The sequence below is a fragment of the Oncorhynchus gorbuscha genome, linkage group LG03, assembly GCF_021184085.1.
Source record: "Oncorhynchus gorbuscha isolate QuinsamMale2020 ecotype Even-year linkage group LG03, OgorEven_v1.0, whole genome shotgun sequence".
NCBI classification, from domain to species: domain Eukaryota; kingdom Metazoa; phylum Chordata; class Actinopteri; order Salmoniformes; family Salmonidae; genus Oncorhynchus; species Oncorhynchus gorbuscha.
In genome coordinates this window covers 102,617,831-102,642,120 of record NC_060175.1, presented here as the reverse complement: position 1 = coordinate 102,642,120, position 24,290 = coordinate 102,617,831, and the positions used below count along the sequence as shown (strand labels likewise).

Sequence of the window (24,290 nt, the reverse complement as noted above, 5' to 3'; positions counted from 1 at the left end):
ATGGGACAAACACCAAATGGAGAGTCTGCACGCAGAATTTTGCAAAAATATCCCCTGTGTACAACGCAAAACACCAAATAATGCAGAGCAGAATTAGGCCAATACCCGGTATTTATCCAAATCCAGAAAAGAGCCGTTAAATTCTACAACCACCTAAAAGGAAGTGATTCCCAAACCTTCCATAACAAAGCCATCACCTACAGAGAGATGAACCTGGAGAAGAGTCCCCTAAGCAAGCTGGTCCTGGGGCTCTGTTCACAAACACAAACACAAACACACCCCACAAAGCATATTATATATTCACTTTATATATTATCTACCTCACTTGCTTTGGCAATGTTAACACATGTTTACCATGCCAATAAAGCCCTTGAATTGAATTGACAGAGAGAGAGAGAGAGAGAGAGAGAGAGAGAGAGAGAGAGAGAGAGAGAGAGAGAGAGAGAGAGAGAGAGAGAGAGAGAGAGAGAGAGAGAGAGAGAGAGAGAGAGAGGGAGAGCGAGCGAGAGAGACAGAGAGAGAGAGAGAGACAGAGAGAGACAGAGAGAGACAGAAAGAGAGAGAGAGCGAGCGAGCGAGAGAGACAGAGAGAGAGAGAGAGAGACAGAGACAGAGAGAGAGAGAGAGAGAGAGAGAGAGAGAGAGAGAGAGAGAGAGAGAGAGAGAGAGAGAGAGAGAGAGCGAGAGAGAGAGAGAGGGAGAGCGAGAGAGACAGAGAGAGAGAGAGAGAGAGAGAGAGAGAGAGAGAGAGAGAGAGAGAGAGAGAGAGAGAGAGAGAGAGAGAGAGAGAGAGAGAGACAGAGAGAGTAGAGGATAACAGAGAGGAGAAGAGAAGAGCAGTTTCCAGGTGTAACTGTACACCTCCACAGAAACAACAAAAGAACACAGCTCTGTGTGGTGCATCAGATGACAGGTGGTACAGTCTAACAGTAGGTTACAGTGACAACACAACACAATGACAGATACGTGAGAGAGAAAGAAGTAGAGTTGGGGGGGGGGGGGAGTGTGTGTGTGTGTACATGTAAAGTATAATGTCTTACCTGTCCCAGGTCCAGGGTAACGTTGACCTGGTTGAAATCAGTGCTGCGGGAGAGAGGAGGGCTCTGCCACCACCTCTCTGTCCCGTCGATGGCATTGGAGATGGGATGGGCTCTGTCACTGTCCCCCATGGCGCAGGTGTCACAGTACTGACCCTGAGGACGCACAGACCACTGAGTTTAGAAGTTTAGGGAGGGTGTATACAGCATCATTCACATATTGACTTCAATCATTCCTTATCACAGAACTAACCAAGACAATGACCTCAATGGAGTATTGAGTAGAATTCTCGGGTGACCTTTCGCTTCTAAAACAACCAGTCTAAAGGCTCAAATCTCTCTCTCTCCGTCTCTCTCTCTCTCTCTCTCTCTCTCTCTCTCTCTCTCTCTCTCTCTCTCTCTCTCTCTCTCTCTCTCTCTCTCTCTCTCTCTCTCTCTCTCTCTCTGTCTCTGTCTCTGTCCCTGTGTCCATGTGTCCACGTGTCTCTCTCTCTGTCTCTGTGTCCATGTGTCCACGTGTCACTCTCTGTCTCTGTCTCTGTGTCCACGTGTCTCTCTCTCTGTCTCTGTGTCCACGTGTCTCTCTCTCTGTCTCTGTGTCCATGTGTCCACGTGTCTCTCTCTCTGTCTCTGTGTCCATGTGTCCACGTCTCTCTCTCTCTGTCTCTGTGTCCACGTGTCTCTCTCTCTGTCTCTCTGTCCACGTGTCTCTCTCTCTCTGTCTCTCTGTCTCTGTGTCCATGTGTCTCTCTCTCTGTCTCTGTGTCCATGTGTCCATGTGTCTCTCTCTCTGTCTCTGTGTCCACGTGTCTCTCTCTCCGTCTCTGTTTCTCCGTGTCTCTGTCTCCGTGTCTCTGTCTCCGTGTCTCTGTCTCCGTGTCTCTGTGTCCACGTGTCTCTCTCTCCGTCTCTGTTTCTCCGTGTCTCTGTCTCCGTGTCTCTGTCTCCGTGTCTCTGTCTCCGTGTCTCTGTCTCCGTGTCTCTGTGTCCACGTGTCTCTCTCTCCGTCTCTGTTTCTCCGTGTCTCCGTGTCTCTGTCTCCGTGTCTCTGTCTCCGTGTCTCTGTCTCCGTGTCTCTGTCTCCGTGTCTCTGTGTCCACGTGTCTCTCTCTCCGTCTCTGTTTCTCCGTGTCTCTGTCTCCGTGTCTCTGTCTCCGTGTCTCTGTCTCCGTGTCTCTGTCTCTGTGTCTCTCTTCACAGGTCAGGACAGGTCAGGACAGGTCAAGACAGGTCAGTACAGGTCAGTACAGGTCAAGACAGGTCAGTACAGGTCAGGACAGGTCAGTACAGGTCAGGACAGGTCAAGACAGGTCAGTACAGGTCAGGACAGGTCAGTACAGGTCAAGACAGGTCAGTACAGGTCAGTACAGGTCAAGACAGGTCAGTACAGGTCAAGACAGGTCAGTACAGGTCAAGACAGGTCAGTACAGGTCAGTACAGGTCAAGACAGGTCAGTACAGGTCAGGACAGGTCAGTACAGGTCAGGACAGGTCAAGACAGGTCAGGACAGGTCAAGACAGGTCAGGACAGGTCAGTACAGGTCAAGACAGGTCAGTACAGGTCAGTACAGGTCAAGACAGGTCAGTACAGGTCAAGACAGGTCAGTACAGGTCAGTACAGGACAGGTCAGGACAGGTCAGTACAGGTCAGGACAGTTCACTACAAGTCAAGACGGGTCAAGACAGGTCAGGACAGGTCAGTCCTGTGAATAGGCTGGTCTGGACAGGTCAGTCCTGTGAATAGGCAGGTCAGGACAGGTCAGTCCTGTGAATAGGCAGGTCAGGACAGGTCAGTCCTGTGAATAGGCAGGTCAGGACAGGTCAGTCCTGTGAATAGGCAGGTCAGGACGGGACAGTCCTGTGAATAGGCAGGTCAGGACAGGTCAGGACAGTTCAGGTCAGGACAGGTCAGTCCTGTGAATAGGCAGGTCAGGACAGGTCAGTCCTGTGAATAGGCAGATCAGCACAGGTCAGTCCTGTGAATAGGCAGATCAGGACAGGTCAGGACAGGTCAGGACAGTTCAGGACAGGACATGTCAGTCCTGTGAATAGGCAGGTCAGGACAGGTCAGGACAGGTCAGGACAGGTCAGGACAGGTCAGTCCTGTGAATAGGCAGGTCAGGACAGGTCAGACCTGTGAATAGGCAGGTCAGGACAGGTCAGTCCTGTGAATAGGCAGATCAGGACAGGTCAGGACAGGTCAGGACAGGTCAGGACAGTTCAGGACAGGACAGGTCAGTCCTGTGAATAGGCAGGTCAGGACAGGTCAGGACAGTTCAGGACAGGTCAGGACAAGTCAGTCCTGTGAATAGGCAGGTCAGGACAGTTCAGTCCTGTGAATAGGCAGGTCAGGACAGTTCAGGACAGTTAAGGACAGGACAGGTCAGTCCTGTGAATAGGCAGGTCAGGATAGTTCAGGACAGTTCAGGACAGGACAGGTCAGTCCTGTGAATAGGCAGGTCAGGACAGGTCAGGACAGGTCAGTCCTGTGAATAGGCAGGTCAGGACAGGTCAGTCCTGTGAATAGGCAGGTCAGGACAGGTCAGTCCTGTAAATAGGCAGATCAGGACAGGTCAGGACAGGTCAGGACAGTTCAGGACAGGACAGGTCACTCCTGTGAATAGGCAGGTCAGGACAGGTCAGGACAGGTCAGGACAGGTCAGGACAAGTCAGTCCTGTGAATAGGCAGGTCAGGACAGTTCAGGACAGGACAGGTCAGTCCTGTGAATAGGCAGGTCAGGACAGTTCAGGACAGTTCAGGTCAGTCCTGTGAATAGGCAGGCCAGGACAGGTCAGGACAGGTCAGTCCTGTGAATAGGCAGGTCAGGACAGTTCAGGTCAGGTCAGGACAGGTCAGTCCTGTGAATAGGCAGGTCAGGACAGGTCAGGACAGGTCAGTCCTGTGAATAGGCAGGTCAGGACAGGTCAGGACAGGTCAGTCCTGTGAATAGGCAGGTCAGGACAGTTCAGGTCAGGTCAGGTCAGTCCTGTGAATAGGCAGGTCAGGACAGTTCAGGTCAGGTCAGGACAGGTCAGTCCTGTGAATAGGCAGGTCAGGACAGTTCAGGTCAGGTCAGGACAGGTCAGTCCTGTGAATAGGCAGGTCAGGACAGTTCAGGTCAGGTCAGGACAGGTCAGTCCTGTGAATAGGCAGGTCAGGACAGGTCAGGACAGGTCAGTCCTGTGAATAGGCAGGTCAGGACAGGTCAGGACAGGTCAGGACAGGTCAGTCCTGTGAATAGGCAGGTCAGGACAGTTCAGGTCAGGTCAGGACAGGTCAGTCCTGTGAATAGGCAGGTCAGGACAGTTCAGGTCAGGTCAGGACAGGTCAGTCCTGTGAATAGGCAGGTCAGGACAGTTCAGGTCAGGTCAGGACAGGTCAGTCCTGTGAATAGGCAGGTCAGGACAGTTCAGGTCAGGTCAGGACAGGTCAGTCCTGTGAATAGGCAGGTCAGGACAGTTCAGGTCAGGTCAGGACAGGTCAGTCCTGTGAATAGGCAGGTCAGGACAGTTCAGGTCAGCCTCCACTCTTCTGGGAAGGCTTTCCACTAGATGTTGGAACATTGCTGCTATAACAGCCTCCACTCTTCTGGGAAGGCTTTCCACTAGTTGTTGGGACATTGCTGCTATAACAGCCTCCACTCTTCTGGGAAGGCTTTCCACTAGATGTTGGGACATTGCTGCAGGGGACTTGCTTCCATTCAGCCACAAGAGCATTAGTGAGGTCGAGCACTGATGTTGGGCGATTAGCGCTGGCTCGCAGTCAGCGTTCCAAATCATCCCAAAGGTATTTGATGGGGTTGAGGTCAGGGATCTGTGCAGGCCAGTCAAGTTCTTCCACAACGATCTCGACAAACCATTTCTGTAGGAACCTCAGAGGAACCTCGCTCTGTGCACGAGGGCATTGTCATGCTGAAACAGGACAGGGCCTTCCCCAAACTGTTGCCACAAAGTTGAAAGCACAGAATCATCTAGAATTTCATTGTATGCTGTAGCGTTAAGATTTCCCTTCACTGGAACTAAGGGGCCCGAACCATGAAAAACAGCCCCAGATTATTTTTCCTCCTCCACCAAACTTTACAGTTGACACGATGCATTGGGGCAGGTAGCGTTTTCCTGGTATCCGCCAAACCCAGATTCAGCGGTCAGACTGCCAGATGGTGAAGCGGGATTCATTACTCCAGAGAACGCGTTGCCACTGTTCCAGAGTCCAATGGCGGCGAGCTTTACACCACTCCAGCCGACGCTCCAGAGTTCAATGGCGGATGCTCGGCCATGGAAACCCATTTCATGAAGCTCCCGACGAACAGTTCTTGTGTCGAGGTTGATTCCGGAGGCAGTTTAGAACTCTGTTTAGAACTCTGTTTAGAACTCTGTTTAGAACTCTGTTTAGAACACTGTTGATTTTTCCGCGCTACCCGCTTCAGCACTCGGAGGTCCCGTTCGGTGAGCTTGTGGGGGCTACCACTATAATGGTGCCACGTTGAAAGTCACTGTGATCTTCAGTATGGCCAGTCTACTGCCAATGTTTGTCTATGGAGATTGCATGGCTGTGTATTTGATTTTATACACCTGTCAGCTGAAAAAGACAAATCCACAAATTTGAAGGGGTGTCCACATACTTTTGTATGTATAATGTATTTCATAAAGCAGCCATCAGTTAGTCATGTCCAGAAAGGGAGAAAGAGAGAGAGAGAGAGAGAGAGAGAGAGAGAGAGAGAGAGAGAGAGAGAGAGAGAGAGAGAGAGAGAGAGAGAGAGAGAGAGAGAGAGAGAGAGAGAGAGAAAGGGAGAGAGAGAGATAGAGAGAAAGAAAGGGAGAGAGAGAGAGAGAGAGAGAGAGAGAGAGAGAGAGAGAGAGAGAGAGAGAGAGAGAGAGAGAGAGAGAGAGAGAGAGAGAGAGAGAGAGAGAGAGAGAGAGAGAAAGAAAGACAGAGAGAGAGAAAGAGAGAGTAAGGGAGAGAAAGAGAGAGAGAGAAAGAGAGAGAAAGGAAGAGAAAGAGAGAGAGAAAGAGAGAGAAAGAGAGAGAAAGGGAGAGAGAAAGGGAGAGAGAAAGGAGAGAAAGAGAGAGAGAGAGAGAGAAGGGAGACAAAGGGAGAGCAAGAGAGAGAGAGAGAGTGAGTGAGTGAGTGAGTGAGTGAGTGAGTGAGTGAGTGAGTGAGTGAGTGAGTGAGTGAGTGAGTGAGTGAGTGAGTGAGTGAGTGAGTGAGTGAGTGAGTGAGTGAGTGAGTGAGTGAGTGAGTGTGTGTGTGTGTGTGTGTGTGTGTCCATCCATGTGTGAAGAGGAGGCATCAGGGATCCTAGTGAAAACATTGTCAGAGATTTGATTTCCCTCTCCACCCCCCACTCGATGTTGAACCTTAACATGTGATAACTATACAACAGAACAGATGAACAGGAATGACATTTACACTCACTGGTGGCTAAAAATAACTATCTGAAAGCCACACCCCTACTAAACTACAATTCCAGTCTTGTGTACCGCTGGGTCATATCTCAACAACCCAGCATCAACAACCCAGCATCAAAAACCCAGCATCCATAACTCAGCATCCATAACCCAGCATCCATAACCCAGCATCAACAACCCAGCATCAAAAACCCAGCATCCATAACTCAGCATCCATATCCCAGCATCCATAACCCAGAATCAACAACCCAGCATCAAAAACCCAGCATCCATAACTCAGCATCAACAACCCAGCATCCATAACCCAGTATCAACAACCCAGCATCAATAACCCAGCATCAATAACCCAGCATCAAAAACCCAGTATCCATAACTCAGCATCAACAACCCAGCATCCATAACCCAGTATCAACAACCCAGCATCAACAACCCAGCATCAACAACCCAGCATCAACAACCCAGCATCAACAACCCAGCATCCATAACCCAGCATCCATAACCCAGTATCAACAACCCAGTATCAACAACCCAGCATCAACAACCCAGCATCAACAACCCAGCATCAACAACCCAGCATCCATAACCCAGCATCCATAACCCAGCATCCATAACCCAGTATCAACAACCCAGCATCAACAACCCAGCATCCATAACCCAGCATCCATAACTCAGCATCCATAACCCAGCATCCATAACCCAGCATCAACAACCCAGCATCAAAAACCCAGCATCCATAACTCAGCATCCATAACCCAGCATCCATAACCCAGCATCAACAACCCAGCATCAAAAACCCAGCATCCATAACTCAGCATCCATAACCCAGCATCCATAACCCAGCATCAACAACCCAGCATCAAAAACCCAGCATCCATAACTCAGCATCAACAACCCAGCATCCATAACCCAGTATCAACAACCCAGCATCAATAACCCAGCATCAATAACCCAGCATCAAAAACCCAGTATCCATAACTCAGCATCAACAACCCAGCATCCATAACCCAGTATCAACAACCCAGCATCAACAACCCAACATCAACAACCCAGCATCAGCAACCCAGCACCAATAACCCAGCATCAACAACCCAGCATCAATAACCCAGCATCAATAACCCAGCACCAATAACCCAGCATCAACAACCCAGCATCAATAACCCAGCACCCAGCATCAACAACCCATCATCCATAACTCAGCATCAACAACCCAGTACCAATAACCCAGCATCAACAACCCAGCATCCATAACCCAGCATCAATATCTCAGCATCAATAACCCAGCACCCAGCATCAATAACCCAGTTTCAATATCCCAGCATCAATAACCCAGCACCAATAACCCAGCACCAATACCCCAGCATCAACAACCCAGCATCAACAACCCAGCATCAACAACCCAGCACCAGTAACCCAGCATCAATAACCCAGCACCAATAACCTAGCATCAACAACCCAGCATCAATAACCCAGCATCAATAACCCAGCATCAATAACCCAGCACCAGTAACCCAGCATCAATAACCCAGCACCAATAACCTAGCATCAATAACCCAGCACCAATAACCTAGCATCAACAACCCAGCATCAATAACCCAGCATCAACAACCCAGCACCAGTAACCCAGCATCAATAACCCAGCACCAATAACCTAGCATCAATAACCCAGCACCAATAACCTAGCATCAATAACCCAGCACCAATAACCTAGCATCAACAACCCAGCATCAATAACCCAGCATCAATAACCCAGCACCAACAACACAACATCAACAACACAATGTTGCTCTTTGTTAAAACAAAACAACCCAACTAAGTGACCCAGCACCTGCCACCCAGCAGTTGGGTCAAACAAGCCAGTATTGTTTTTTTAGAATGCTGGGAATTAGTTCTAGAACAGAACATTACAGGAACAGTTTCCCCATAATTTGCATGTTCTAGAATTTAGTATAGAATGGACGTTTTAGTTCCTTACTGGTGACCGTTTCTAGAGGCAGTACGAGCACTCCCTCCCCACCTCATCCCCTCCCCTTCCCAAGGCCTTTTCTCTCTATGGTAGTGCTCCAAGTGGCACCCTATTCTCTTTAAAGCACACTACTTCTGACCAGGGGCAGGGCCCAATAAGGGTCTGGTTAAAAAGTTGTTTGTTATATCGTGAAAAGGGGGCCGAAATAAGGTTACCTAATTTCCTCATGAATGAAATCCCTGCCAAAATGCTACTGCTGCGCGCTCGGATATGACTCATGTTTGCACATTTCACTGAATACCTGTGTTCATTGTTTTTTTATTTCATCTTTATTTAACCAGGTAGGACAGTTAAGAACAAGTTCTCATTTACAACTGTTACCTGGCCAAGATAAAGCAAAGCTGTGCGACACAAACAACAACTCAAGAGTTACAGGTGGGAGCTTCAGTTTCTAAGAACAGTGTTATACATCTTGCCTCAACTGATTTGGGGAAATTGTTCTCTATGCAAGCTACTACCATTTAACACTGGTCGGTTTCCACAGTCACCACCTCATGTTTCCAAATGAAGGCTACCCAGTGATGGGTTTCACCAGGCTACCCCAGTGATGGGTTTCACCAGGCTACCCAGTGATGGGTTTCACCAGGCTACCCCAGTGATGGGTTTCCCCAGGCTACCCAGTGATGGGTTTCACCAGGCTACCCCAGTGATGGGTTTCACCAGGCTACCCCAGTGATGGGTTTCACCAGGCTACCCCAGTGATGGGTTTCACCAGGCTACCCCAGTGATGGGTTTCACCAGGCTACCCCAGTGATGGGCTACCCCAGTGATGGGTTTCACCAGGCTACCCCAGTGATGGGTTTCACCAGGCTACCCCAGTGATGGGTTTCACCAGGCTACCCCAGTGATGGGTTTCACCAGACTACCCCAGTGATGGGTTTCACCAGGCTACCCCAGTGATGGGTTTCCCCAGGCTACCCCAGTGATGGGTTTCACCAGGCTACCCCAGTGATGGGTTTCACCAGGCTACCCAGTGATGGGTTTCACCAGGCTACCCCAGTGATGGGTTTCACCAGGCTACCCCAGTGATGGGTTTCACCAGGCTACCCCAGTGATGGGTTTCACCAGGCTACCCCAGTGATGGGTTTCACCAGGCTACCACAGTGATGGGTTTCACCAGGCTACCCCAGTGATGGGTTTCACCAGGCTACCCCAGTGATGGGTTTCACCAGACTACCCCAGTGATGGGTTTCACCAGGCTACCACAGTGATGGGTTTCACCAGGCTACCACAGTGATGGGTTTCACCAGGCTACCCCAGTCATGGGTTTCACCAGGCTACCCCAGTGATGGGTTTCACCAGGCTACCCCAGTGATGGGTTTCACCAGGCTACCCCAGTGATGGGTTTCCCCAGGCTACCCAGTGATGGGTTTCACCAGGCTACCCCAGTGATGGGTTTCACCAGGCTACCCCAGTGATGGGTTTCACCAGGCTACCCCAGTGATGGGTTTCACCAGGCTACCCCAGTGATGGGTTTCACCAGGCTACCCCAGTGATGGGTTTCACCAGGCTACCCCAGTGATGGGTTTCACCAGACTACCCCAGTGATGGGTTTCACCAGGCTACCCCAGTGATGGGTTTCCCCAGGCTACCCCAGTGATGGGTTTCACCAGGCTACCCCAGGGATGGGTTTCCCCAGGCTACCCCAGTAATGGGTTTCACCAGTCTACCCCAGTGATGGGTTTCCCCAGGCTACCACAGCGATGGGTTTCACCAGGCTACTCCAGTGATGGGTTTCACCAGACTACCACAGCGATGGGTTTACCCAGGCTACCACAGCGATGGGTTTCCCCAGGCTACCACAGCGATGGGTTTCACCACGTGGGTTCCCTTACTTCTGCTTGTTCTTGGTTAGCACCCAGTTTTCGTAACACTTTTACTATGGTTGGCTGATCTCAGATCTCATCATGTGGTTGTGTTCTATGTACAAACATACGTAGCATTATAGCATCGTGGTTGGGTTCTATTAACAAACATACGTAGCATTATAGCATCGTGGTTGGGTTCTATTAACAAACATACGTAGAATTATAGCATCGTGGTTGGGTTCTATTAACAAACATACGTAGCATTATAGCATCGTGGTTGGGTTCTATTAACAAACATACGTAGCATTATAGCATTGTGGTTGGGTTCTATTAACAAACATACGTAGCATTATAGCATCGTGGTTGGGTTCTATTAACAAACATACGTAGCATTATAGCATCGTGGTTGGGTATAGTAATATATATATATATAATATAATATATAATATAATATATATAATATATAGTGATTAGGTCATCATTATACCTCCTCATACTGTACCAATACATATAGTGATGAGGTCATCATTATACCTCCTCATACTGTACCAATACATATAGTGGTGAGGTCATCATTACACCTCCTCATACTGTACCAATACATATAGCAATGAGGTCATGGTTACAACTCCTCATACTGTACCAATACATATAGTGATGAGGTCATCATTACACCTCCTCATACTGTACCAATACATATAGCAATGAGGTCATGGTTACAACTCCTCATACTGTACCAATACATATAGTGATGAGGTCATGGTTACAACTCCTCATACTGTACCAATACATATAGTGATGAGGTCATCATTACACCTCCTCATACTGTACCAATACATATAGCGATGAGGTCATGGTTACAACTCCTCATACTGTACCAATACATATAGCGATGAGGTCATGGTTACAACTCCTCATACCATACCAATACATATAGCGATGAGGTCATCATTACACCTCCTCATACCATACCAATGCATTTGGTGATGAGGTCATGGTTACACCTCCTCATACTGTACCAATATATATAGTGGTGAGGTCATCATTACACCTCCTCATACTGTACCAATACATATAGCAATGAGGTCATGGTTACAACTCCTCATACTGTACCAATATATATAGCGATGAGGTCATCATTACACCTCCTCATACTGTACCAATACATATAGCGATGAGGTCATCATTACACCTCCTCATACTGTACCAATACATATAGCGATGAGGTCATGGTTACAACTCCTCATACTGTACCAATGCATATAGCGATGAGGTCATGGTTACAACTCCTCATACTGTACCAATACATATAGTGATGAGGTCATCATTACACCTCCTCATACTGTACCAATACATATAGCGATGAGGTCATGGTTACAACTCCTCATACTGTACCAATACATATAGCGATGAGGTCATGGTTACAACTCCTCATACTGTACCAATATATATAGCGATGAGGTCATCATTACACCTCCTCATACTGTACCAATACATATAGCGATGAGGTCATCATTACACCTCCTCATACTGTACCAATACATATAGCGATGAGGTCATGGTTACAACTCCTCATACCATACCAATACATATAGCGATGAGGTCATCATTACACCTCCTCATACTGTACCAATACATATAGCGATGAGGTCATCATTACACCTCCTCATACTGTACCAATACATATAGCGATGAGGTCATGGTTACAACTCCTCATACTGTACCAATGCATATAGTGGTGAGGTCATCATTACACCTCCTCATACTGTACCAATACATATAGTGATGAGGTCATCATTACACCTCCTCATACTGTACCAATACATATAGCGATGAGGTCATGGTTACAACTCCTCATACCATACCAATGCATTTGGTGATGAGGCCATTCATCATTTGTTTTCCCGGACCATTCCTCTGAGATGAGGCCATACTCCCAAACGAGTTAATTTAATGCCATGATGCATTCAGTCTCTGCTGTTCATTCAATTAATCCTGTAATCGATTGAACTGTTGTACCCCATCAAACCCAAAATAGAAGCTTGTTTTACTCTATCGTCTGTACACAAAGAAAAATGTAAGCAAACACTATGCAGCCTCAAAACGTGGTTAAAACTATAACGTTGATGTCAATGGACGGTCATTCTTTGCAGCCATATCTCTTGTCTATTAATTTGAGAGCGGTTTTACCAAAACAGGAGGTGGGTTACGTTTTGTTATTGTTTCTAATTGTGATTTCCCGCTTTAACGTATGTGTAGCTACCAATCTCTTTCAGAAACTACGGATAGGCTAATTACGAAGTTAATAACGATTCATAACTCATTCATAAAGTCTCCTATCTCGGCAACAACACCACTGTTGCTCTCACCGCACGGATCACTCACTCCGAGGTATGTGGAGACAGGTGTTAACGAAAGTGCAGAAAATAGCATACCTTATACTTCTAATTTAAAATAAGTCTGGTTTAAAGTTAGTAAATACATAATACAGGTTGCAGAAAAAGTGTATTGCCCCGTTACCAATGCCTGACTTGATTTTAATGACTCAACAAAAACTATAAAAGTATTTAAAATTCTTACCTGGATGGTTTGACTCGGGTCCCCTGACACTGGCCCTCCGACCAGCTTGCAGTACAAGTCACGTATCGATCGCCCATTGTCCCCTTCTCCGCAGGTCGCTGTCGCCGTGACTTTGGTCCCTTCCGCTAGGTTAAAATAAGGTGGGTGCAGGCTGTAGCCATTCACCCGGTTGGTTGGCAGCTCCTGGCCCTGCGCCGAGAGGCCGCAGATTAGCGGACATAACAGCAGCAAAACAAGCCGCGTAGGGCCGCCAGCCGCCAGGGATAGAGTCACCAGCACCGGTCCCTTCGCCATAGTCACCTGCCGGTGCTCTGCAGCAGTTCGTTAGATAAATAGACGACAGGGCTAGAGAAAAAAAACAACCGAAAAAAAACTAATAGCAATTACCTACAATAACAGATGTGATAAACTTTCCTGATTTATTAAAAAGTATAAATCGATGGTTAAAGCGATAGAAAGTTGAAACATTGAGCGGTGGAGAGCTGTCTGTGCGCGGAAAGCCTGTTGCTGTGCTGGCTGTCTCTCGCTTGGGCGGGCACCTATCTGTGCTGAGCTCTATTCTGTCCTCTCTCTCTCTCCACCCCTCGCTCTCTTTCTGCACCGTGTGTCTGAACCGGGATAGCTCAATGCCACGGGTTACTGTAGGGAATATGATGCGTCAGTCTGTACCAACTCAACCTGTTCTCAGAGCATTTCTCATTATTCTGTATGTAAAATCCGACACACTCCATTTAGAATGATATGTTGCGTTTTGTGTGATATGTATTAATTTGTGGATGTCCATCATCCATTTCGGATGATATGTTACTAATTACAAATCGTATTTTATGTTACGAATTTGCGGAAAACGTATGTTACGTTATGAATTCTGGCTAGGTGCTAAAATTAGGTAGCTCGCTAACGTTAGCTAGGCTATGGTTTAATAAAGGTTCAATTTAGGAGTTAGATTAAATTATTAAGGTTGGGGGAAGGGTTAGTTAAATGGTTAAGGTTAGGGGAAGGGTTAGTTAAATGGTTAAGGTTAGGGGAAGGGTTAGTTAAATGGTTAAGGTTAGGGGAAGGGTTAGTTAAATGGTTAAGGTTAGGGGAAGGGTTAGTTAAATGGTTAAGGTTAGGGGAAGGGTTAGGGGGGTATCTGTACTTTACTATTTATATTTTTGACAACTTTTACTTTTACTCCACTACATTCCTAAAGACAATTCTGTACTTATTACTCAATCCAATTAGCACACTTATCAAGAGACCATCCCTGGTCATCCCTACTGCCTCTGATCTGGAGGACTCACTAAACAGAGAACATCCCTGGTCATCCCTTCTGCCTCTGATCTGGAGGACTCACTAAACAGAGAACATCCCTGGTCATCCCTACTGCCTCTGATCTGGAGGACTCACTAAACAGAGAACATCCCTGGTCATCCCTACTGCCTCTGATCTGGCAGACTCACTAAACAGAGAACATCCCTGGTCATCCCTGGACTCACTAAACACAAATGCTTTGTTTTGTAAGTTGTTTGTAAATTATGTCCAAGTGTTGGAGTGTGCCCCATTGATAAAAATGTTGCCTTTGTTAACCTTTTGCATTGTTTGCTGTTTGGGGTTTTAGGCTGGGTTTCTGTACAGCACTTTGAGATATCAGCTGATGTACGAAGGGCTATATAAATAAATTTGATTTGATTTGATTTGATTTATTTAACTAGACAAGTCAGTTTAAGAACAAATTCTTATTTACAATGACAGCCTACCCTGGATGACACTGGGCCAATTGTGCCCACCCTATGGGACTCCCAATCGCGGCCGGTTGTGATACAGCCTGGAATCGAACCAGGGTCAGTAAGACCACCTCGCCACTCGGAAGCAATGCAGTGGTGGAAAAAGTACTCAGTTGTCATACTTGAGTAACAGTAAAGTCACCTGAATAGCAAATGACTCAAGTAAAAGTGAAAGTCACCCAGTAAAATACTATTTGAGTAAAAGTTTTAAAGTATTTACCAGTACAGCTGGTATCTGATGTTACTGAGCCAGATGCCTATGTGTCAGGGGAGAAGCTCCAGGTGGTATCTGATGTTACTGAGCCAGATGCCTATGTGTCAGGGGAGAAGCTCCAGGTGGTATCTGATGTTACTGAGCCAGATGCCTATGTGTCAGGGGAGAAGCTCCAGGTGGTATCTGATGTTACTGAGCCAGATGCCTATGTGTCAGGGGAGAAGCTCCAGGTGGTATCTGATGTTACTGAGCCAGATGCCTATGTGTCAGGGGAGAAGCTCCAGGTGGTATCTGATGTTACTGAGCCAGATGCCTATGTGTCAGGGGAGAAGCTCCAGGTGGTATCTGATGTTACTGAGCCAGATGCCTATGTGTCAGGGGAGAAGCTCCAGGTGGTATCTGATGTTACTGAGCCAGATGCCTATGTGTCAGGGGAGAAGCTCCAGGTGGTATCTGATGTTACTGAGCCAGATGCCTATGTGTCAGGGGAGAAGCTCCAGGTGGTATCTGATGTTACTGAGCCAGATGCCTATGTGTCAGGGGAGAAGCTCCAGGTGGTATCTGATGTTACTGAGCCAGATGCCTATGTGTCAGGGGAGAAGCTCCAGGTGGTATCTGATGTTACTGAGCCAGATGCCTATGTGTCAGGGGAGAAGCTCCAGGTGGTATCTGATTTTAAGTACCTTGGCATCATACTTGATTCCAACCTCTCTTTTAAAAAGCATGTGAAAAAGGTAATTCAAATAACTAAATTCAATATAGCTAATTTCCGATTTATACGAAATTGTTTGACTACAGAGGTAGCAAAACTGTACTTCAAATCTATGATACTCCCCCACTTAACATACTGCTTGACTAGTTGGGCCCAAGCTTGCTGTACAACATTAAAACCTATTCAGTCTGTCTACAAACAGGCTCTCAAAGTGCTTGATAGGAAGCCCAATAGCCATCATCATTGTCACATCCTTAGAAAACATGAGCTCTTGAGTTGGGAAAATCTTGTGCAATACACCGACGCATGTCTTGTATTCAAGATCCTAAATGGCCTGGCTCCCCCTCCACTCAATATTTTTGTTAAACAGAAAACCCAGACATATGGCAGCAGATCCACAAGGTCTGCCATGAGAGGTGACTGTATAGTTTCCCTAAGGAAAAGCACCTTTAGTAAATCTGCATTCTCTGTGAGAGCTTCCCATGTCTGGAATACACTGCCATCAGACACACATAACCGCACCACATATCACACTTTCACAAAATGCTTGAAGACATGGCTAAAGGTCAATCAGATTTGTGAACATTGTCCCTAGCTGTGTGTTGCCGCTTTCCATGTTGTCTGTAGCTTGTGAGGTGTGGAAACACTTAGTTGCTTTTATGAATTTTGTCTTGCTGCTTTTTGTTCTATGTTGCTCTGTCTGTATGCTATGTCTTGCTTGTCCTATGTTGCTATGTTGCTATGTCTATGGTGCTATTGTCTATATTGTAATTGTTTTTAATAATCTGCCCAGGGACTGCGGTTGAAAATTAGCCGGCTGGCTAAAACCGGCACTTTTACTGAAACGTTGATTAATGTGCACTGTCCCTGTAAAAATAAAATAAACTAAACTAAACTAAATATACTTAAGGATCAAAAGTAAATGTAGTTGCTAAAATATACTTTAGTATCAAAAGTAGAATTTTAAAATCCTTACATTAAGCAAACCAGAAGGGGCGGCAGGTAGCCTAGTGGTTAGAGGCAGGTAGCCTAGTGGTTAGAGGCAGGTAGCCTAGTGGTTAGAGGCAGGTAGCCTAGTGGTTAGAGGCAGATAGCCTAGTGGTTAGAGGCAGGTAGCCTAGTGGTTAGAGGCAGGTAGCCTAGTGGTTAGAGGCAGGTAGCCTAGTGGTTAGAGGCAGATAAATCAAATTAAATCAAATTTTATTTGTCACATACACATGGTTAGCAGATGTTAATGCGAGTGTAGCGAAATGCTTGTGCTTCTAGTTCCGACAATGCAGTGATAACCAACAAGTAATCTAACTAACAATTCCAAAACTACTGTCTTATACACAGTGTAAGGGGATAAGGAATATGTACATAAGGATATATGAATGAGTGATGGTACTAGAATAGTGGTTAGAGGCAGGTAGCCTAGTGGTTAGAGTGTTGGACTAGTAACCGAAAAGTTGCAAGATGGAATCCCCGAGCTGACAAGGTAAAAATCTGTCGTTCTGCCCCTGAACAGGGCAGTTAACCCACTGTTCCTAGGCCGTCATTGAAAATAAGAATGTGTTCTTAACTGACTTGCCTAGTTAAATAAAGGTTAAATAAAAAATCCACCCACCTTTGAGGTTTTGCCTTAAGTAACCATCTGCCTTATGTAACCATCTGCCTTATGTAACCATCTGCCTTAAGTAACCATCTGCCTTATGTAACATTTACATTTAAGTCATTTAGCAGACGCTCTTATCCAGAGCGACTTACAAATTGGTGCATTCACCTTATGACATCCAGTGGAACAGTCACTTTACAATAGTGCATCTAAATCTTAAAGGGGGGGAATACTTATCCTATCCTAGGTATTCCTTAAAGAGGTGGGGTTTCAGGTGTCTCCGGAAGGTGGTGATTGACTCCGCTGTCCTGGCGTCGTGAGGGAGTTTGTTCCACCATTGGGGGGCCAGAGCAGCGAACAGTTTTGACTGGGCTGAGCGGGAGCTGTACTTCCTCAGTGGTAGGGAGGCGAGCAAGCCAGAGGTGGATGAACGCAGTGCCCTTGTTTGGGTGTAGGGCCTGATCAGAGCCTGGAGGTACTGAGGTGCCGTTCCCCTCACAGCTCCGTAGGCAAGCACCATGGTCTTGTAGCGGATGCGAGCTTCAACTGGAAGCCAGTGGAGAGAACGGAGGAGCGGGGTGACGTGAGAGAACTTGGGAAGGTTGAACACCAGACGGGCTGCGGCGTTCTGGATGAGTTGAAGGGGTTTAATGGCACAGGCAGGGAGCCCAGCCAACAGCGAGTTGCAGTAATCCAGACGGGAGATGACAAGTGCCTGGATTAGGACCTGCGCCGCTTCCTGTGTGAGGCAGGGTCGTACTCTGCGGATGTTGTAGAGCATGAACCTACAGGAACGGGCCACCGCCTTGATGTTGGTTGAGAACGACAGGGTATTGTCCAGGATCACACCAAGGTTCTTAGCGCTCTGGGAGGAGGACACAATGGAGTTGTCAACCGTGATGGCGAGATCATGGAATGGGCAGTCCTTCCCCGGGAGGAAGAGCAGCTCCGTCTTGCCGAGGTTCAGCTTGAGGTGGTGATCCGTCATCCACACTGATATGTCTGCCAGACATGCAGAGATGCGATTCGCCACCTGGTCATCAGAAGGGGGAAAGGAGAAGATTAGTTGTGTGTCGTCTGCATAGCAATGATAGGAGAGACCATGTGAGGTTATGACAGAGCCAAGTGACTTGGTGTATAGCGAGAATAGGAGAGGGCCTAGAACAGAGCCCTGGGGGACACCAGTGGTGAGAGCGCGTGGTGAGGAGACAGATTCTCGCCACGCCACCTGGTAGGAGCGACCTGTCAGGTAGGACGCAATCCAAGCGTGGGCCGCGCCGGAGATGCCCAACTCGGAGAGGGTGGAGAGGAGGATCTGATGGTTCACAGTATCGAAGGCAGCCGATAGATCTAGAAGGATGAGAGCAGAGGAGAGAGAGTTAGCTTTAGCAGTGCGGAGCGCCTCCGTGATACAGAGGAGAGCAGTCTCAGTTGAATGACTAGTCTTGAAACCTGACTGATTTGGATCAAGAAGGTCATTCAGAGAGAGATAGCGGGAGAGCTGGCCAAGGACGGCACGTTCAAGAGTTTTGGAGAGAAAAGAAAGAAGGGATACTGGTCTGTAATTGTTGACATCGGAGGGATCGAGTGTAGGTTTTTTCAGAAGGGGTGCAACTCTCGCTCTCTTGAAGACGGAAGGGACGTAGCCAGCGGTCAGTGATGAGTTGATGAGCGAGGTGAGGTAAGGGAGAAGGTCTCCGGAAATGGTCTGGAGAAGAGGGGAGGGGATAGAGTCAAGCGGGCAGGTTGTTGGGCGGCCGGCCGTCACAAGACGCGAGATTTCATCTGGAGAGAGAGGGGAGAAAGAGGTCAGAGCACAGGGTAGGGCAGTGTGAGCAGAACCAGCGGTGTTGTTTGACTTAGCAAACGGGGATCGGATGTCGTCGACCTTCTTTTCAAAATGGTTGACGAAGTCGTCTGCAGAGAGGGAGGGGGGGGGGGATTCAGGAGGGAGGAGAAGGTGGCAAAGAGCTTCCTAGGGTTAGAGGCAGATGCTTGGAATTTAGCGTGGTAGAAAGTGGCTTTAGCAGCAGAGACAGAGGAGGAAAATGTAGAGAGGAGGGAGTGAAAGGATGCCAGGTCCGCAGGGAGGCGAGTTTTCCTCCATTTCCGCTCGGCTGCCCGGGAGCCCTGTTCTGTGAGCTCGCAATGAGTCATCGAGCCACGGAGCGGGAGGGGAGGACCGAGCCGGCCTGGAGGATAGGGGACATAGAGAGTCAAAGGATGCAGAGAGGGAGGAGAGGAGGGTTGAGGAGGCAGAATCAGGAGATAGGTTGGAGAAGGTTTGAGCGGGGGGAAGAGATGATAGGATGGAAGAGGAGAGAGTAGCGGGGGAGAGAGAGCGAAGGTTGGGACGGCGCGATACCATCCGAGTAGGGGCAGTGTGGGAGGTGTTGGATGAGAGCGAGAGGGAAAAGGATACAAGGTAGTGGTCGGAGACTTGGAGGGGAGTTGCAATGAGGTTAGTGGAAGAACAGCATCTAGTAAAGATGAGGTCGAGCGTATTGCCTGCCTTGTGAGTAGGGGGGGAAGGTGAGAGGGTGAGGTCAAAAGAGGAGAGGAGTGGAAAGAAGGAGGCAGAGAGGAATGAGTCAATGGTAGACGTGGGGAGGTTAAAGTCACCCAGAACTGTGAGAGGTGAGCCGTCCTCAGGAAAGGAGCTTATCAAGGCATCAAGCTCATTGATGAACTCTCCGAGGGAACCTGGAGGGCGATAAATGATAAGGATGTTAAGCTTGAAAGGGCTGGTAACTGTGACAGCATGGAATTCAAAGGAGGCGATAGACAGATGGGTAAGGGGAGAAAGAGAGAATGACCACTTGGGAGAGATGAGGATCCCGGTGCCACCACCCCGCTGACCAGAAGCTCTCGGGGTGTGCGAGAACACGTGGGCGGACGAAGAGAGTAACCATCTGCTCCAGTTTCAACTGACCTGAGCCCTAGGACCGTGCCCCAGGACTACCTGACATGATGGCTCCTTGCTGTCCCCAGTCCACCTGACTGTGCTGCTGCTCCAGTTTCAACTGTTCTGCCTTATTATTATTTGACCATGCTGGTCATTTATGAACATTTGAACATCTTGGTCATGTTCTGTTATAATCTCTACCCGGCACAGCCAGAAGAGGACTGGCCACCCCACATAGCCCGGTTCCTCTCTAGGTTTCTTCCTAGGTTTTGGCCTTTCTAGGGAGTTTTTCCTAGCCACCGTGCTTTTACACCTGCATTGTTTGCTGTTTGGGGTTTTAGGCTGGGTTTCTGTACAGCACTTTGAGATATCAGCTGATGTACGAAGGGCTATATAAATAAATTTGATTTGATTTGATTTGATCTGCCTTAAGTAACCATCTGCCTTATGTAACCATCTGCCTTCAGTAACCATCTGTCTTATGTAACCATCTGTCTTATGTAACCATCTGCCTTCAGTAACCATCTGCCTTAAGTAACCATCTGCCTTATGTAACCATCTGCCTTATGTAACCATCTGCCTTCAGTAACCATCTGCCTTAAGTAACCATCTGCCTTATGTAACCATCTGCCTTAAGTAACCATCTGCCTTATGTAACCATCTGCCTTATGTAACCATCTGCCTTAAGTAACCATCTGCCTTATGTAACCATCTGCCTTATGTAACCATCTGTCTTCAGTAACCATCTGCCTTATGTAACCATCTGCCTTAAGTAACCATCTGCCTTATGTAACCATCTGCCTTATGTAACCATCTGCCTTATGTAACCATACCAAACATAACATGCTAAATGGAGCTTTGCGGATTTACGTACAGAATAATACAAAGTGCTCTGTGACCAGGTTGCAACAACTACACACACCTCTCTATTGCCCCTGGGACTGGTCTCTCTCTCTGATTGACAGATTTGGCATGGCAGGGAATGAGATTCCATAGGGGAAATTGATATGGAACTTTGTAATAAATCTCAAAACGCAGATCAAGCGTGTCAATATGTGGTTATAATATGCAAGTTCAAAAACATCTTCTCTACTGTTACAAAATAAATTAACATTTTAATCAGTTACGCCCTTCTTGCGGTGTCTCCTTTTCGCTCCTATCTGTCTCGAGTTACTCAGCCCCCCCCCCCCAACAGAACGTATAGAAGGACATCAAACACAGTATCTCAGCTCCTCCGACAAGTCACTGCCCTGCCTGGGATTCCCAAGATCAACCAAAACAAATGATCTGAAACAACAGGAAGATTGAGCTAGACTTGGTTTACGTCCCAAAATGGCACCCTATATCCCCCTACATAGTGCATTACTTTTGACCAGACCCCATTGGGTAGTGCACTATGTAGGAAATAGGGTACAATTTGGGACACATTCCTGGGAGTTGAAGACTGCTGGACACCGTATTCCCAGAAACACATGGACTTTTGTCAACAGTAGTGCATGAAATAGGGAATATGGTGCCATTCAGGATGCAAACGGCTGGGTCGGTGTCTCGGACAGGGGAAGGAGACTGTGCCTGAGACTGGAGACACATGGGTGACTGGGTGTCAGGGGGAGAAATGCAATGGGTCGGTGTCTCGGACAGGGGAAGGAGACTGTGCCTGAGACTGGAGACACATGGGTGACTGGGTGTCAGGGGGAGAAATGCACTGGGTCGGTGTCTCGGACAGGGGAAGGAGACTGTGCCTGAGACTGGAGACACATGGGTGACTGGGTGTCAGGGGGAGAAATGCACTGGGTCGGTGTCTCGGACAGGGGAAGGAGACTGTGCCTGAGACTGGAGACACATGGGTGACTGGGTGTCAGGGGGAGAAATGCACTGGGTCGGTGTCTCGGACAGGGGAAGGAGACTGTGCCTGAGACTGGAGACACATGGGTGACTGGGTGTCAGGGGGAGAAATGCACTGGGTCGGTGTCTCGGACAGGGGAAGGAGACTGTGCCTGAGAGACATGGGCTGTGGGTGTCAGGGGAAGGAGACTCAGTTGTCATACTTGAGAGTAAAAGTAAAGACACCTTAACAGAAAATGACTCAAGTAAAAGTGAAAGTCGCCCAGTAAAATACTACTTGAGTAAAAGTGTTAAAGTATTTGGTTTGAAATATGTGTCAAAAGTAAAACTCAGGGCCCCCTTCCATCATTGGGGAACATCCCCCGCCCCCTTCCATCATTGGGGAACATCCCCCGCCCCTTCCATCATTGGGGAACATCCCACACCCCCCCTCCGCCCCCTTCCATCATTGGGGAACATCTCACCCCCCCCCTCCGCCCCCTTCCATCATTGGGGAACATCTCACCCCCCCCCGCCCCCTTTCATCATTGGGGAACATCTCACCCCCCCCCTTTCATCATTGGGGAATTTTGCTATAGGGTGGAGAGAACATATTGAGTTTTAAGTCTAATATATTATTATATACACATTTTGTCATGTTTATGTGTGTTCATCTGAATCATTCAAACATTACAACAAAATCTATGGGCTCAAAAACGTTAGCTGATCTGGACATTACTGACAGGACAAGAGGAAAACTACTGATGCACTAACCCATTTCAAAATGGCACCTTGTGCATTCTACTAATTGCAACTTGCAAGAGGAAATTTAGATGAGAAATAAATCAATGATCATTATAATAATCGGAACAGACAGTTTGGGAACCACTGGTTTAGGCCAAGGACAGACAAGTGGCACCTTCTCCGATTGGTCTTTGTTCTGTGTGTATGTCTGCTTAAACCCCAGGAGAGATAGAGAGAGACAACCCTCCTTTTCCTCTCTGTTTAATCCTCAGACTCTCTCTTTCTCTCTCAGTCTCTCTCTCTTTCCCTCTTTTAATTCGGTAATCTCTTCTCTCACACTGGGAGCTTTCAACTGTCTGGAAGCATAAGGCAAAGGCTAGCTAGGCTGTGTGTGGTTGGGTAAGACAGGGAGGAAACCAACAGCTATAGCTAATTAGGACACTCAGTTTCATGGTGAGAGATACAGGGTCCAGGCAACATGTTTCCGCTCCTGAAATCTGCTGTTGGTCTCTGCTCATCCTCCTCAACTACATAGTTGTTTAACCATTTGCTTACATCACCTATAACAACTTCTCTCTCCCCTTCTCCCCCTCTCTCCTTCGCTCTCCCCTTCTCTCTCTCCTTCTCTCTCCCCTTCTCTCTCTCCTTTTCTCTCCCCTTCCCTCTCTCTCCTTCCCTCTCCCCTTCTCTCTTTCCTTTTCTCTCCCCCTCTCTCTCTCCTTTTCTCTCCCCTTTTCTCTCCCCTTCTCTCTCTCATTTTCTCTCTCATTTTCTCTCCCCTTCTCTCTCTCTTTCTCTCTCTCCCCTTCTCTCTCCCCTTCTCTCTCTCCCTTTCCCTCTCTCCTCTCTCTCTCCTTCCCTCTCTCCCCTTCTCACTCTCCTTCCCTCTCTCTCCTTCCCTCTCTCTCTCCCCTTCCCTCTCTCCCCTTCTCGCTCTCCTCCTCCCTCTCTCCCCTTCTCGCTCTTCTTCCCTCTCTCTCCTTCTCTCTATCTCTCCCCTTCCCTCTCTCCTCCTCTCTCTCTCCTTCCCTCTCTCTCCTTCCCTCTCTCTCCTTCCCTCTCTCTCCTTCCCTCTCTCTCCTTCCCTCTCTCCTGTACATTCCTGTTCCTTCTACATGCCTGTTCCTTCTACATGCCTGTTCCTTCAGGCTGCAGGGCTGTAATTGCACCCCCCCACCCTTCTCTCTCTTCCTCCTGAAGCTTTAAATAAACTGAACAAAAATATAAACGCAACATGCAACAATTTCAAAGATTTTACTGAGTTACAGTTCATGTAAGGACATCAATTTAAATAAATTCAGTAGGACCTAATCTATGGATTTCACGACTGGGAATAGAGATGTGCATCTTTTGGTCACAGATATTAAAAAGTTAGGGGGGCGTGGATCAGAAAACCAGTCAGTATCTGGTGTGGATCAGAAAACCAGTCAGTATCTGGTGTGGATCAGAAAACCAGTCAGTATCTGGTGTGGATCAGAAAACCAGTCAGTATCTGGTGTGACCACCATTTGCCTCATGTAGCGCGACACATCTCCTTCACATAGTGTTGATCAGGCTGTTGATTTTGGCCTCTAGAATGTTGTCCCCACTCCTCTTCCATGGCTGTGTGAAGTTGCTGGATATTGGAGGGAACTGGAACATGCTGTCGTACACGTCGATCCAGAGCATCCC

The 24,290-nt window shown here is 47.7% G+C and overlaps 1 protein-coding gene across 1 annotated transcript in view; it reads right to left on the bottom strand.

Moving 5' to 3' along the window:
- Nucleotides 1-13,433, bottom strand: part of LOC124023529 (laminin subunit alpha-5-like) — a 38,722-nt gene extending 25,289 nt beyond the window's left edge. Inside the window, exons 1-2 of the mRNA XM_046337927.1 lie at nucleotides 12,858-13,433; nucleotides 1,041-1,193 (exon numbers count right to left, since the gene is read on the bottom strand). Coding sequence (XP_046193883.1) covers nucleotides 1,041-1,193; nucleotides 12,858-13,151 — 447 coding nt within the window. The 5' untranslated portion in view covers nucleotides 13,152-13,433. The remainder of the gene's footprint in view (nucleotides 1-1,040; nucleotides 1,194-12,857) is intronic.
- Between the last annotated feature and the right edge of the window lie 10,857 nt (nucleotides 13,434-24,290).